The 14,311-nt window shown below is 33.0% G+C and overlaps 2 protein-coding genes across 2 annotated transcripts; one reads left to right on the top strand and one right to left on the bottom strand.

Annotated features, from left to right (window-relative positions):
* Positions 1–3,116: 3,116 nt before the first annotated feature.
* LOC7489783 (uncharacterized) lies at positions 3,117–5,391 on the bottom strand. Its single transcript, XM_002306481.4, has 2 exons — positions 4,351–5,391; positions 3,117–4,083 (listed from the first exon to the last, which is right to left on the bottom strand). The coding sequence occupies exons 1-2, from the start codon at positions 4,974–4,976 to the stop codon at positions 3,363–3,365; spliced, it is 1,347 nt and encodes a 448-aa protein (XP_002306517.4). The 5' UTR covers positions 4,977–5,391; the 3' UTR covers positions 3,117–3,362.
* A 3,994-nt stretch (positions 5,392–9,385) lies between these two features.
* LOC112327607 (uncharacterized) lies at positions 9,386–10,609 on the top strand. Its single transcript, XM_052452960.1, has 4 exons — positions 9,386–9,650; positions 9,960–10,091; positions 10,203–10,254; positions 10,324–10,609. Exons 1-4 carry the CDS (start codon positions 9,386–9,388, stop codon positions 10,607–10,609), a joined length of 735 nt encoding a protein of 244 aa, XP_052308920.1.
* Positions 10,610–14,311: the final 3,702 nt, after the last annotated feature.

Raw genomic sequence — 14,311 nt, 5'->3', positions numbered from 1 at the left:
AAATTGAATATTTAACTCATCAGGATGATGATAGATATGAAAAATTAGAATAAAATGTGTATGTATGGATGATTTTTTTAAAAAAATTGAATTACAAAAAATAGCTGAAAAATAAAAAACACAAAAATAAGAATAAAAAAGCAGATGAAAAAATAAATGATGAAAGAATAATGGTGAAATGTAGTATAAGGTAATTTGATATGGCATGGTTTAAAGTTGGTAGAAACAGGTGTTAGAATCTAGGAAAAAAATTCCTCGAAAACATGAAAGGTCTAAAGAAAGGATATAGATGGAATTAATTAAATTATTATTTATAAATATCCATAAATGGCGGACAAACTTTTTTATAAATATCTTTTGAAGACTACTCGAAACTTCTGATTAATTGATTTGTGAATTGAAGGAAGAAGCCCAAGCTACGTGGGTTTCAACTTAAAGAAACTTGGCATTGTATCTAAGGTTTGGGAAGTCCATTTTTAACTTAAAGAATAGCTCTGACTTCGCTCCCCTTTCACGATAGGAAACAATCCAGCCCAACGCATCCAACAGATATCTATTTTTATAAATAATTTAATTAAATGTATTTATAAATAAAAAATATTAAATTAATATTTTTAATTTTTTTATAAGGCAACTTGGGTTTTTACTAGGATGTATCTGCCAGGTTGTTGAGTTTTATTAGGTAAACTTCTATTTAATTTGCTTTAAAACCCAACGCGGTCATTATATTGCCCCATTAGAGCTTGGTTGGGTTTAATTATATTATGAAAAAATTATATCCAGCTTGGGCAACTGACTTGTACATTCTAACATGATTCTAATGATTAAAAAAAAAAAAAAGAGAAGGTTTTTTTTGACTATTTGTTTTTCAAAATATTTTCTACTCGGAAATGTATCAAAATAATATATTTTTTTTATTTTTAAAAAATTATTTTTGATATCAACATATAAAAAAAATAAAAAAATAAATTTTAAATAAAAAAATTAAATTTTACTCGATCACGATACCAAACAGAGCAAACTCTCTTCTAAGAAATCACGTTGTATCGTTTGCGGGTCAGCAAAGAGAGTATTTGTTTTTAAGGTAGTTTTTATAGTTGTGATTTAAAAAAAATAAGTTAAAAAAAAATATGGTTATGTGTGGTTAGTTGGATTTAGATACGTGTTTGGTAAAAATTATGGTTGAGGTTTTATGTGCCGCGAAAAACATGTATAAAAGTTGTGTGGTTGCTTTTCAAAGTGATTTTTACTTGGAAATGCATTAAAAAAATGTATTTTTATTTTTTAAAAATTATTTTTGATGTTAGCGCATCAAAATGATCTAAAAATACTAAAAAAATATTAATTTGAAGTAAAGAAAAAAATAAAAAATTATCAATTTTTTTCAAAAACGCTTTTGAAAGACAAAAACAAACGGTATTTTATGAAACTCAATTAAAAAAATATATAAAAACTGCTTCAGAAAAACTACATTTTAAACTCAATTTTTTAATGTGCTCTATGCTATAAAACACAGTTTTTATAATTACTAAATATCTTTTATACTGTAAACACACAAATAGGTGCAAAACAAACGCACCCGAAAAGCTCACCGGTCGACAGACAACCACTGCAAGTCATAAGCAAATGAATTATAATAATAATAATAATAATAATAATAATCTGGCTGCAAGGCGTCCCCGTGATTCAGTCACTTCACGCTGATCAAATTAAATGTAAATTTGAGAGATAAAAAGAAGAAAAAGGCCCATTCCTCGTACTTTTTACTGGATAGGCAGCAGAAGCTCCAGCTATTTAATCTCTCATGCTAGCATAGCAGTGTTTAACTTGGGTCCCCTCTTGTTAGCATGTCATGTGTAACAGTAAGACACCACAAGCCAACCCTACAAAGCACAATGTTCCTCAGACCTCATTTTCCAACAAAAGCTAGCTGTGACAGTTTCAGGTCAGCCCTGAAGACGTGAACGTGACTCCTCATTTCAGAAAGGGGAGTCCTAACACGGGCCGGAGTATGAAATCGTTTCCGGACCACTCGAGCTCACCTTCAGAATCATCTCTAGCCATGCCATGAATGGTCGTCGGTCCCCAGAAACAGTCTTCGACAGTGGGATCCGATCTTTCCATAAAGGAAAACTTAAGATTATAAAATAAGCTATTTGCTGCATAAGTCAGATAAACGCTCCTAATAATTAATAGCAGTAATAAGCAGCAGCTCCACACTTCATTCATACCAAAGCCAAATTTATTATATAACTCAAAAGCGCATTACAGCTACCATCCACTTCTCTCTCTCTTTCTTTTGTTGCTCTTTTTCATTGAGTCCTTGCGTGCACGCCCAGCACTTCCCGTACCTGCTCCCCCGCACCAACCTCCATATCTCATCTCTAACTTTCAAAAATAATCTTTTAAATTTTGAATTTTAAAAATAAATATTCTTTGTCAATAGCACCAAAGATTTTATGTTGGAAATTAATTTGATTTCCAATGAAGTGCTCTTTTTATATTTTATTTTTTTCTCTTTCTTTAAAATAATCAATGATAATATTGTAAAAATATATATTCATGGCGCGTGAAATTGAATTTTTATTTTTATTTTTAACGCATGCTTAGCTGTATATCCATTAACAATGAATTGATTTATTTGTTAAATTTAAAATAACTTTTATATTTAAATAAATATTATTTATATCACTAGATTAAAACTAATATTTATTTATTTTTAAAATATTATCTCTTACAAATAAACAAACATTATCTTTATTTTAAAAACAATTACTAAAATTATTTCTGCAGAAGAAATTTCACATGTAATTGTCCTGTTTTACAAATAATATTTTCTTTTATTTTTAAAATTTATTTTTAACTCTATTATTTTAAAATAATACAAAAACTCACAAAAAGATAACTTAAAATTAAAAATACAGTTCATCAGCCGTATAAAACCCTGTTTAGTATATCAATTATTTTTAAGATATTTTTTATTTAAAAATACATTAAATTAATATATTTTTATTTTTTAAAAATTTATTTTTAGTATTAACACATCAAATTCATCTAATAAAATAAAAAAATATTAATTTCAAAAAAAAAAACCAATATCACAGAAACATCAAAGATATAAAACATCACCTTCATAACGCTTTTTTCTTAAAAACAAATAAAAACGAGCCACCCAAATTAAAACAAAGCGTGCCTGTCTAATCTAGCTCCCTGTACACAGTCAGTTATTTGTTTGTACTTGGTAGCAGGAAAATATTAAGATCCATCCACCCGAAAAAAATTAATTATCACAAAACGACAACGTAAAAGCGCCCCCCTCCCCCCGCCAAAAAAAAACAAAAAAACCAGAATCATCACCCCTGTCAGCCAAGCATATCCTGATCTTGACAGAGCTCTTTTCTTAACCGTTGCGAGAAGAGCTTACAAGCATCCATACTCAAATCAACGGCAGCAGCTAATGCCACGAAAGCAGCTGCATCTTCAGTACAATTGACGTGCTGCACACCAACTTCCACGCCAGGTTTACTGCACTTCCCTTCTCCTTCCACGCTAGCCGACATTACAAACCCTCTGTGCATACAATTAGGCCACAATCCATAACCGTGATCGCCACTACCCCTTGGGCTACACACAGGAGAAGCCGAATTTGCCGGCGTGGTTCGTCCGTTTGAGCAGGCTCCTAAATCAATTACAAACTTGCCTCCTTTGTGCGAACTTAGTGTGCTCTCGGCTAATACAATACTGGCTGCGCTCATAGTGCCGTTTGTGTCAGGGATTAGTTCAAAACGGTAGCCAAGTCCATCAGACGAGCCGCGCTCGCGCCAAGACTCCAGCCGGCCCCATGGTTTCCAGGTACCAGCTCCAGGGCGGAGGATGAGCCATGAACCAGGGTTCGAGCGGCTTACTCTGTCTGAACCAGGTGAAGGTACGAATGGAGTAACCATTGAAGCTGCGGCAACTGGTGAGCCGGATAAGTCATGGACTGTTATTGACCAGCCTTTTCTTTCTTTCAGTGGTCTCTCTATTTCGCTACCAAATGAACTTAGCCAGCTCCTTGAGCTGCTGGGCTCCTCTTGCAATGATCTGGGCAAAACCAGAAACAAGTAACTCCAAATTAATTAGCAACATAGCACGAAATAAGATGGGATAATAATCTCCAAAAAGATATATAATTAAGTTTTTAATCACCTAAAAAAACATGATTAACTTGTATTAGTCTCTTTTTAATAAAAACAAGTTGGATTAAGAGATTAACAAATGCAGCGCTTTACTCTATTTAAAAAAAAAAATTAATGCTTGATTTTACTAAAATTAAAAAGCAAGAAGGTTAAAACCCTAAAACAAACTAACATGGATCTCCGATTGCGGTCACCACCGCCGGTGGTTCTAAGGCTGAATTTGCAAGTAAAAACAGGTTGCCTGATATTGCCTCGGATCTGAAACACTTGGGGACTGCACTCAGGTTCTCCGTCAAATTGAAAAACAAACCTTGGATCAGGCTCAGCTTTAACATTCAAATGAAATACAGCAGAGGAACTCTTTACACTCTCTTTTCCAATAGAAATCCATCCATTATGAAACGTAACACCTCTAGATTCCGTTCCCGCCAGATCCAAAGGTACAGAAACTTTCCCTAACAACCTCCCAGAGTTAACTCCACAAGTAGTGCCGAGGCGGCCAGTATAGAGAGAGATTTTGAGTTGGAGTTTGTTGGTGAAAATAGATTTGGCAACGAGCCGGTCGAGATCAGACTTGCTTAGGTGGAAAGTGGCAGCTGGAGTTTGGAGCTGACCTTCAGGAAATTGAGATGGAATGTAAGGAATGACAGCCGTTTGAAGAGGGAAGTTTTTGAGCTTGATTTTGCAAAAACAGGGAGAAGATGATGGGTGAACCACAGAGCGTGCAGGTTTTGAAGCGACAGGGATTTTTAAAGCCAGATTTCCTACTGTTAAGCGCACGAAAGGGCAAGGATCCATTATTCTTCTGCCCTTCGCCTTTCACTTTCACGAAAGAAATACACAAACACAAAAGGGAGAAGGTGGGGGTGGTTTTAATTAGGCTTTTTAAAATTTGTTAAAAGAAGGATGAAGAAGAAGCAGAGGGGGAGGAGGGAAGCCAGGGGTTAACAGAAACAGGCTGGTGGAGTACATGGGGGTAATGTGTGTAGAGTGAAGAAGAGAGAGGGTGCGCGATGCGCACACTGCATTGGGGTGGTTGCAGTAGCAGAGTGGAAATAGAGAGACAAGATGGAGATAGATTATTTCAGGAGAGTACAAGGATGGAGGGGGAGATATTGGTTGAAAGAGAAGAAAACAAAAGAAAAGGTGCTATTGAACACGGAGAGATGTGTACAGCCTGGCAATTATTGCCAACTGACCGAATCTATCATCTATTTGAGCAAGTTTTTCTTTCTCTCCTCCCTAACCTGACATGACCAGCTAGATGTAGGCTCCCTTTTTTTTTAATTTTTTTTTTAATTTTTTTTTTAATTTTAAGTTTTTATCTTTTGACGGAAATGCCCCTGTGAAATTTTAAGGAATTTAGGGTTTCATAAACGAGGTGCAAAATGTATAGTTTTAAAACCCGGTCCGGCCTGGTGGATCGACCCGGGACCTGGCCGACACGAGTCTAAGAAAAAAACAGGTTGGGAATTGACCCAGTCGACCCAGAGGGTTGATCCGGGACCCGGCCGGCCCGAGTAAACCCGGCTGAGACCCGAGTTTATTATATATATATATATATATTCATGACCGAAACGACGTCGTTTTGGCCTTTTACAATTAAAAGGCCAAAATGAGAAGAGCAGAGGAACGAAGTCACGAACGCAGTGCAGAAGACCTAATTAATTTCAAAGCTAATTCAAGAAATCTTTAAACCCATTTCAGTCGCGAAGAAGAGTAGAGGAGCAGAAGACTCTTGAATCCTTGATCATTGTTTCAAATATGAGAATAAGGTTAGATGAGTTGTTGTTACTTGTTTCTTTCTTCTTTCGCTCTCTCTTTTCTATAATAGTGGCATATCCTCTGTTTTAAAGATTCTTCCCTCTGTTGAACTTGTAGGAGAGCTTTACTATAACAGTGGCATCGATTCTTCCCTCTGTTGACCCATTTGTTTTGAACTTGCAGGCTTGCAGCTCTATTGCGATGTCGCGGTCGCACAAATTAATTACCCTAGCTTCAAACAGAACACACAAGATAGTATAGAGCAAGCAAGGGGTCGATCCCACGAGGAAGATTCGAGTTAGATTTTTATGCTAAATGATATGCAATTTTTGGGGGGGGTTGGACGTTATCTAGGCTAAAGCAAAAGAAAGCAGAAAACTATCAAACGAAATTTAATAAAATCAGAAAATTATCAAGAGAACAAACCTTGGTTGCAAGCACACATCCACCTATACAAAACAGAACTGGTCATGGAAACGAAACATCAATTTATATTCTGAATATTTATCTCTTCTTAACATTGGTTAGTTAACGGATCCGCTGTATAACTAACCCTAACCATCAAACAATCACAGTGTCCGCACTAGTAATTTAATTCAATGGCAGCCTTAAGAACTAGATAAGTTGATTAATCAAGAAAACATAACTGTCCGCAGTCTATGTTTGATTTGATTGAATGTTCTCCCTAAGATTAATAACGTAGATCCGTCACAATTATTAAACTCAGTTGCTTCACAAGTTTATATACCACAACTCCGGTTTTGATATCAAACTTAGCAATAGATTGTCTATAATAATAACTTAGAGTCCGCTCTAGCAATTAAAATAAATAATCATAGGAAAAATAAGCATAGAAGAACAAACATATTCATCATATAAACTGAAAAGAAAAGGTAAAATAAATCTCACAGTTCTTGAAATCTGAAGCCTTGCATGTTTGTTGAACAACTAATAAAAAAGAAAGAGAAATGCATGATTTCGAGTTTCTTAGAGGAGGGGGGTGTTTTTCTCCTCTTGGCTGGCTGCTCCCCTTCTCTTCTCTCATTCTTTTTATATCATAGGAAACCCTAGTCTCTATTTTACAAAATAGTCCTCCCTTAAGTAGACTATTTACATTTAAGTACTTCAATAACTATTTTCCTAGAAAAGAAGAAATAGCCTTGTATGAAATCTTCAAGCTTTGACTTAGAGGAGCTAAATTGCTGAAATAAAAACTTGGATATCGATTTAGATGCTTCAGAACGTAATTTGGACTCGTTTCTTCACGAAACCTGTTTGCTGGCATAATTCAGTTGTCATCTTTGAAAAATCATATCTCCCTCATATGACTGAAATTTTGTGCGTTTATAGGAATGTTAGTCAGGAAGCCAACAAAATTGAGTTTGCATCAATTGGACTTCTATGGCTCCAGATATTGAATTTCTAATGGCTAAAGGTCAACATTGGCAGATTGCGAGATTTGACTTTGAAGGCTGCGATTTCCATGCTCTTCCTTATTTTATTTTCTTACCTTAGATGTCCAGAAAGGTATGGATGTTATCTTTTTAATGCCACTGGAATCACGTCATTTCAAACTCTAGAGCTCACGCTTTGCACAAAACATCGACTGAAGGTCAAATCTGCCAATTATCTCTAATTTACTCATTTTTGCATCTTTCATCCAAAAGTGCCTTCAAAACATAAAACAAAGAATATTAAGGCATTTTATATATAAAACATAGGCAAAACACTAGTTAAATGTGGGTGAAACTATCGAATAATATGGTTGCATCAAGCTCCACATGTATATATCTCACTTTCTATGTTCTTTTATTTTTCTGCGACTTCAAATGGTCAAAGACCTGAACTTTGCTGTGAATATTGCTCAGACATGGAACAAATATGATGAGAAACCTCTTGACTTGTTATTCTATTTTACTGTGAATTTTGTTTCACTGTTCATTCGTTCTACTTTTACTTCTGCTTCTGCAAATTAGTTGTTTTTGCTTCTGCTGGAGTGATTGAATTTGATGTCCCTGTTTGTTTGTTCTGCTTTTGCTTTTGCTTCTGCAAATTGGTTAATTTTGTTACTGTTCTGCTTAAGTCGGTTGTGCTTAGTTAATTTTGTAACCTTTAGGAATCAGGATCATTTACTGGCATTTTAGTTGATTTTAGTTAACTATTAATTTAACCTTCAGGAATCAGGAATCAAGATCATATTAGTTGACTAATAATTTAACCTTCAGGCTTAATTTAACCTTCAGGCTCATCACGATCATATTAGGCCATCCAGTGTTTGATTTTTTCCGTAAATACTTTCCCTCTGTCTAGTATCCTTGCAAGGTTCCATTAGGAAACAAAATTTTCTCAAGATAAGAAAATAATCTAAAAAACAAATACTGAAGTCATTTATTCATTATATAATAAAAGTATATGATTTGGCTTGAAATTATATTCCCTCTTATAAATTATGTCAGGTCCTTAAAATGTCTTCACATGATGGTAGTACTCTAAGTAGTGATCCTTCAACGACCCAATCATCTCAACCTTCAATTTCCATGTCAAGTGGTAGTAGAGGAAGAACAGATTTGGCATGGGGTCATTGTAGAGAAGCTCCTGAACTTAGTGTTGGATGTAAAAAAACTAAATTAGGCCCCGTTTGTTTGCTGGAAAATAGTTTTCTTTTGAAAAGTGAATTCTGGGATAGTGAATTTCAGGAAAGTGAATTATTTTCTGATGTTTGGTAGTGTAATGAAAAATAAGTTGGAAAACACTTTCTAGTGTTTGGTTATGTCATGGAAAATGAGTTGGAAAATAACTTATTAATGTTTTTATTTTCTCAAGTTTATTAAAATAATGAGGAACAAATCTTACAAATTAAAAAGTTAAATGAGGATGAAATTGAAAAAAAATATAATTTCATAAATTATCTCAAATAAAATAAATAATAATCAAAATAATAGAAATCAAATCTAAAAAATAAAATAAAAATGAAAGATGAAGAAATTAAAATTATAATAATTAATATTTCATAAATTATTTCAAATAAAATAAGTAACAATCAAAAGAATGAGGACCAAATTTTATAGATAAAAAATTTCAATAAGAAAATGATAAGGGAAAAGCAAATAACAATTATAAAAATGAGGAGTAAAATTAATATAAAAATTAAATTTTAAGAGATGAAATTGAAAAATAAATATTCAAAACAAAATATATATAGCAATCAAAAGTTTGAGGACCAAATTTGATATAATCAACAAATAATATGACATTTCTAAATTCTTCACAACTTCCGGAAAGTGTTTTCCGCCCAAATTTTCCAGGAAAACACTTTCCTGGAAACCAAGCCAAATTTTCCTTTGACTGAAAAGTGTTTTTCGTTGACCAACTTTTCTAATGGCAAACAAACACAGGAAAATTTGAAAAGTGGTTTCCCGGAAACCACTTTCCAGGAAATAAACATGGCCTTAGTATGTTTATATTGTGCTAACGTATTTGCGGGTGGTGGCATTAATCGATTTAAGCAACATTTAGCTGGAGCTAAAGGAGAAGTTGAACAACGTCGCAAATGTCCTCATGATGTTCGACATCAAATGCTTTTGAATCTTAAAGGAAATGCTGAAAAAAAAAGAGTTAGAGAAATGCAAGCAGATTTTAATCCGTTTAATGCACAACAAAGGGAGTATGAAGAGATGATGATTAGGCAATTAGAAGATGACGATGATGGTGATGATGATGATGAGGATGTCAATACTAAAAAATATATGTTACCACCGAAGGTTGCAAAAAAGAAAAAGATTCAAAGCACCAGCACTGTAAAACAATCGACTACAAGTTATGGAAAGCAGAAGAAATCTGCAACATTAAGGACATATTTCATGCCGAGAACAACTCCTGGTGTTCAAAAGTCTCTTCAGAATTGTTGGCAAAGGAAAGAAGCAGTTGAACGGTGTGATCTTGCTTTAGCAAAGTGGATGATTGATGCATGTGTGCCATTTAATGCTGTTAACTCTGTGTATTATCAACATGCCATAGATGTTGTAACAGCCATGGGTCCTGGTTATAAAGGACCAAATTTACATGTTATTCGTGGTTATTACTTGGCAAAAATGGTTGATGAAGTGAAGATTTATGTTGAGAGTTATCGAGAGATTTGGAAAAAAACTGGTTGCACATTAATGGCGGATGGATGAACAAATCAGAAGAGGATGACTTTAATTAACTTCTTAGTATATTGTCCTAAAGGAATAATTTTTTCGAAAACTGTGGATATATCAGATGTCTCAAAGACTACTAGATTGTTATATCAGTTGTTCAGAGAGGTTGTTTTGTATGTTGGGGTAGAAAACATTGTGCATATGATGATTAATAATGCTTCAAATTATGTTGTTGTTGGCAGGTTATTGATGGAAGAATTTCCTTCAATATTTTGGTCTCTTTGTGCTGTTCATTGCATCAACCTCATACTCCAGGACATTGGTAAATTGCAGTCAGTTTGTTGTGTTGTTGAGCATGCTTATGGTATCACAAAATATATTTATAATCATTGTTATCCATTGTATTTGATGAGGAAGTTCACCGGAGGAAGTCCAGCTCCTACTTGTTTTGCTACAAATTTCATTGTATTGCAAAGCATTTTAGTTCATAAAGATGAGTTGAGAGCTATGGTGACATCTAGGGAATGAGTCTCATCTGCTTATGCTAAAGATAGCAAAGGAAAAAAGTTTGTTGAGAGTGTGCTAGACTCTCTGTTTTGGGAAGAATGTGCAATAATTGTGCGAATGAGTGAACCTTTAGTTCGAGTTCTATGAATGGTTGATGGTGATGATAGACCTTCGATGAGATATTTGTACGATGCTATTCATCATGCTTAAGAAGAAATGATGAGGAGATTTCAAAAGAGAAAGGCTAGAGTGAAACCTTTCATAGACATTATCAATAATCGGTATGATGGACAACTATATAGAAATCTTTATGCAGCGGCATTTTGTTTGAATTCTCGATTTCAATATGATGCAAATATATTGGATAAACATATGAGCACCATTTCTGGACTTCTAGATGTTCTTGAGAAGTATGCACATGGAAATCTACCATTGCAAAGTAAGATTACAAGTGAGATGAAATTGTTTAGGAATACTGAACATGACTTTGGTTGAGCGTCCTCAATAAATAATCGCACCCTTATGCCTCCAGGTATATAATTTTTATATTTAAAAATATTATTTGACAGTCTTACACTCTTACTTATTATATTTTTGTATAGATGAATGGTGAATGACATATGGAACTAGTGCTCCAAATCTACAACAGTTGGTTATATGAGTGTTAAGTCAAACATGTAGTTCTTCGGGATACGAGAGAAATTGGAGTATGTTTGAACATATTCACTCCAAGAAGAGAAATAGATTGGAGCACCAAAGGCTTAACGACCTTGTTTACGTCCACTGCAATCTAAGATTGAAACAAAAATATTTTTCTTTTCTCTAATTCCTTAAATATTATTTTATCTTATTTAGTAGCATTATTAATACTTATATTATGTTAACCTTCACTTTTAATATATAGGAATTATTGGAAAGGATGAAATTATGATCCAATTAATGTTGAGACAATTTGTGACATTGAAAATTGGGTAGTGGAAGATGACCCGTCAATTTTGACAACTGAAGAAGCAGAGAGTTTTCACCAAGCTCTATCAACTATGACCATACAAGATACTTTAGATGATGGTAATTAATGATTGATTATTTAGTGATAAATATTATTTAAAATAAAGTATTGTTTAACACATAATATTTATTTGTTAATTGTGTTTGAAATATAAATGTCATAAATGTTAATGAGATTGAAGATGATTGTGACGATGAAGTTTCAAAGGAGCATGCTGATGATTTATTAGGTGTTGACGAGATTGGCTCAATTCCATCGACATTTAATCCAAATTTTGCTCCCATGGACACAGAAGAACTTAATGTGTTCATTCAACCAAAGTGAATGTATTGTTGATTTAGAATTTATGTTGTTGGATATTTTGTTTTAAATATTTTAGAATTTATATTTGGTTTGTGTTTTGGATATTGAATTAAATTTATGTTGTTGGTTTAAAATTTAAATTTGGTTTATGTAAGTGTTGCATTGTAAATTTGTAACTAGTTAGGTGTTTTATATAGGTGTTTTTTTTTTGTTGACCCCGGTCAACCCGGGTCAACCCATCTAACTCGTGACCCGATCACTGGACCGGGTCGATGACCGGGTCGGGTTTCAAAACTATGGCAAAGCGTATTATTTTAAATTTTAATTTTTTTGTTATTTTTTTTAATATCTTCAAATTGTTTTGATATGCCGATATCAAAATAATTTTTAAAAATTAAAAAAAATAATATTATTTTGATGTATTTCTAAGCGAAAAATATTTTAAACCGCAACCGCTATCACAATCCCAAACAGGCCCTAAGAGCATAGTTGTTGGACTCGATTATGTCCGATAGGTTGACAGGGATTTGAGGCTAAGCCTATAATTAACCAGGAAAAAACTGTCTAAACAACTTAAAATTCAGGTAACTTAATAAACCCGGAAGAGACAATTTTTTTTTTCATGTCCATGTTTTTTTTGTAAAGGCATAAACCTTTCTCCCTATTTTCTTACTTATACACATTTTAACATGTAATAATATTTTTTTCAATGCAAGCATTTCATTTAACAAACTGAAAAGTCAAATTTATAGTTTGTTTTAGCATGCCAATGAACACTACCAGATAAGCAATGTAGTTCAAGTTGGGATGGAAAGCAATAAAAAATAACCACATTAGCTAGGGATGGACAACAATAAAAAGTAGTGGTTTTAGTTAATGGAGATATAAACAAAATTATCAATGAAGACAAATGATCTAAAAAGTATAGACGTTGCCTCACACGCATGGGGAGCAATCAAAGGTTTTCTTCTTTCTCGGCCAAACCTTATGCGAGCGAACCTACCATAATTTTCTTGTTAGTTACTAACCCACAACAAAGTTCACTATATAAACACTACAGAATGTTTTATACATACATACATACATACATATATACTTTATGTAACAAGAAAAGAGTTGTGTTTTTTTCAATATGGGATAAGAAAATCTTTTTATTTAAATACTTCAACTTAAAAAGATAAAATAGTATCTTTCTAATATAAGATAAAAAAAACTTTATATTCAAACCTTAAATTTTTATTTTATTGACCTGGGTCAATCCGTGTGACCCAGGACTCGGCCCTTTGGCCAGGTCAATCCCCGGTCTAGGTTTAATAGCTATGGTTTAGAGTGGATTTGGTCCCTGCACTTGTTTTCTTTCTTTTCTAATTTGATAATCATATTTGTTATGACATCATATATTATAATATGAATGTTTATTTGTGTTCTTTTATCTTTTAATCTTCATGTTTATTCATCATCTTTAAATTTATTTGAACTCTATATCTATAATTCTTGGGCTTAGAAGTATTAATGTACATTAGATCATAAATAAAAACATTGTTGAGATGATGTGTATATGACGACATTTACAAGACTATATAAATATGAATGATTGCTCCTTATTTATGTTCTCCCAATCTTTATTGTTCTTATTTATGTTATTTACTTTTTATTAAGTATTTTGTCTGTTTCTAAAGATATAGTTTTATAAAACATCATTAGCATGATTGCTCCTTACTTTCATTTTGAAGCGGATAATCATATTTGATTTATGGATAAAAAATGGAATGTTAGTTTATCTACTTAATTTTTTTCCTTCTAGTTATTTAAGTGAATCATTTTCTTTTTTGAAATTCATAACAAATTTATTCAATATCTATTATAATGTTTAAGCTAAATTTCTAACAATCTTAATATTTTTCATGAAGTAATCATGACAAATCTTGTTAAACTTGAGTTAACGACACTTCATATTACGGATAAGAATTATTTATCATGAGTCCTTGATATCAAAATTCATCAAGATGTCATGGGTCTCGAAGACATCATTAAAGCTGACAATAAAACATCTAGTCAAAATAAGGCAAATATCATGATTTTCTAAGGTCATCATCTTCACAAGAAATTGCAAGTTGAGTATCTCACAATCAAAGATTCCCTTATTCTTTGGAAAAACTTGAAAGAAAGATATGACTATTAAAGGAAACTTATTCTCCCAAAAGCATTGAATACATTTACGATTGCATGATTTTAAATTGACAAGTGAATATAATTCTGAAATGTTTAATATCAGTTCCAAATTAAAATTATATGGAGATAATATCACGGATGAGATGTGTTAGACAAAAAATACTCTCTATGCCTCGAATGTGCTTCTGCAGCAGCAATATAGAGAACGAGGTTTTAAGAAATACTCTGAACTAATTTCA

This window comes from Populus trichocarpa, chromosome 5 (genome assembly GCF_000002775.5).
Source record: "Populus trichocarpa isolate Nisqually-1 chromosome 5, P.trichocarpa_v4.1, whole genome shotgun sequence".
NCBI classification, from domain to species: domain Eukaryota; kingdom Viridiplantae; phylum Streptophyta; class Magnoliopsida; order Malpighiales; family Salicaceae; genus Populus; species Populus trichocarpa.
The sequence above is the reverse complement of the archived record's forward strand: the minus strand, read 5'-3'. Positions and strand labels throughout refer to the sequence as shown.

Coding starts and splice junctions, on each gene's coding strand:
- LOC7489783 (XM_002306481.4), bottom strand. CDS start 4,976: ATGGATCCTTGCCCTTTCGTGCGCTTAACAGTAGGAAATCTGGCTTTA. Junction 4,084..4,350: donor GACCGCAATCGGAGATCCAT/GTTAGTTTGTTT, acceptor GGTTTTGCCCAG/ATCATTGCAAGAGGAGCCCA.
- LOC112327607 (XM_052452960.1), top strand. CDS start 9,386: ATGGCCTTAGTATGTTTATATTGTGCTAACGTATTTGCGGGTGGTGGC. Junction 10,092..10,202: donor AGAGATTTGGAAAAAAACTG/GTTGCACATTAA, acceptor TGGATATATCAG/ATGTCTCAAAGACTACTAGA. Junction 10,255..10,323: donor TTGTTCAGAGAGGTTGTTTT/GTATGTTGGGGT, acceptor TGTTGTTGGCAG/GTTATTGATGGAAGAATTTC.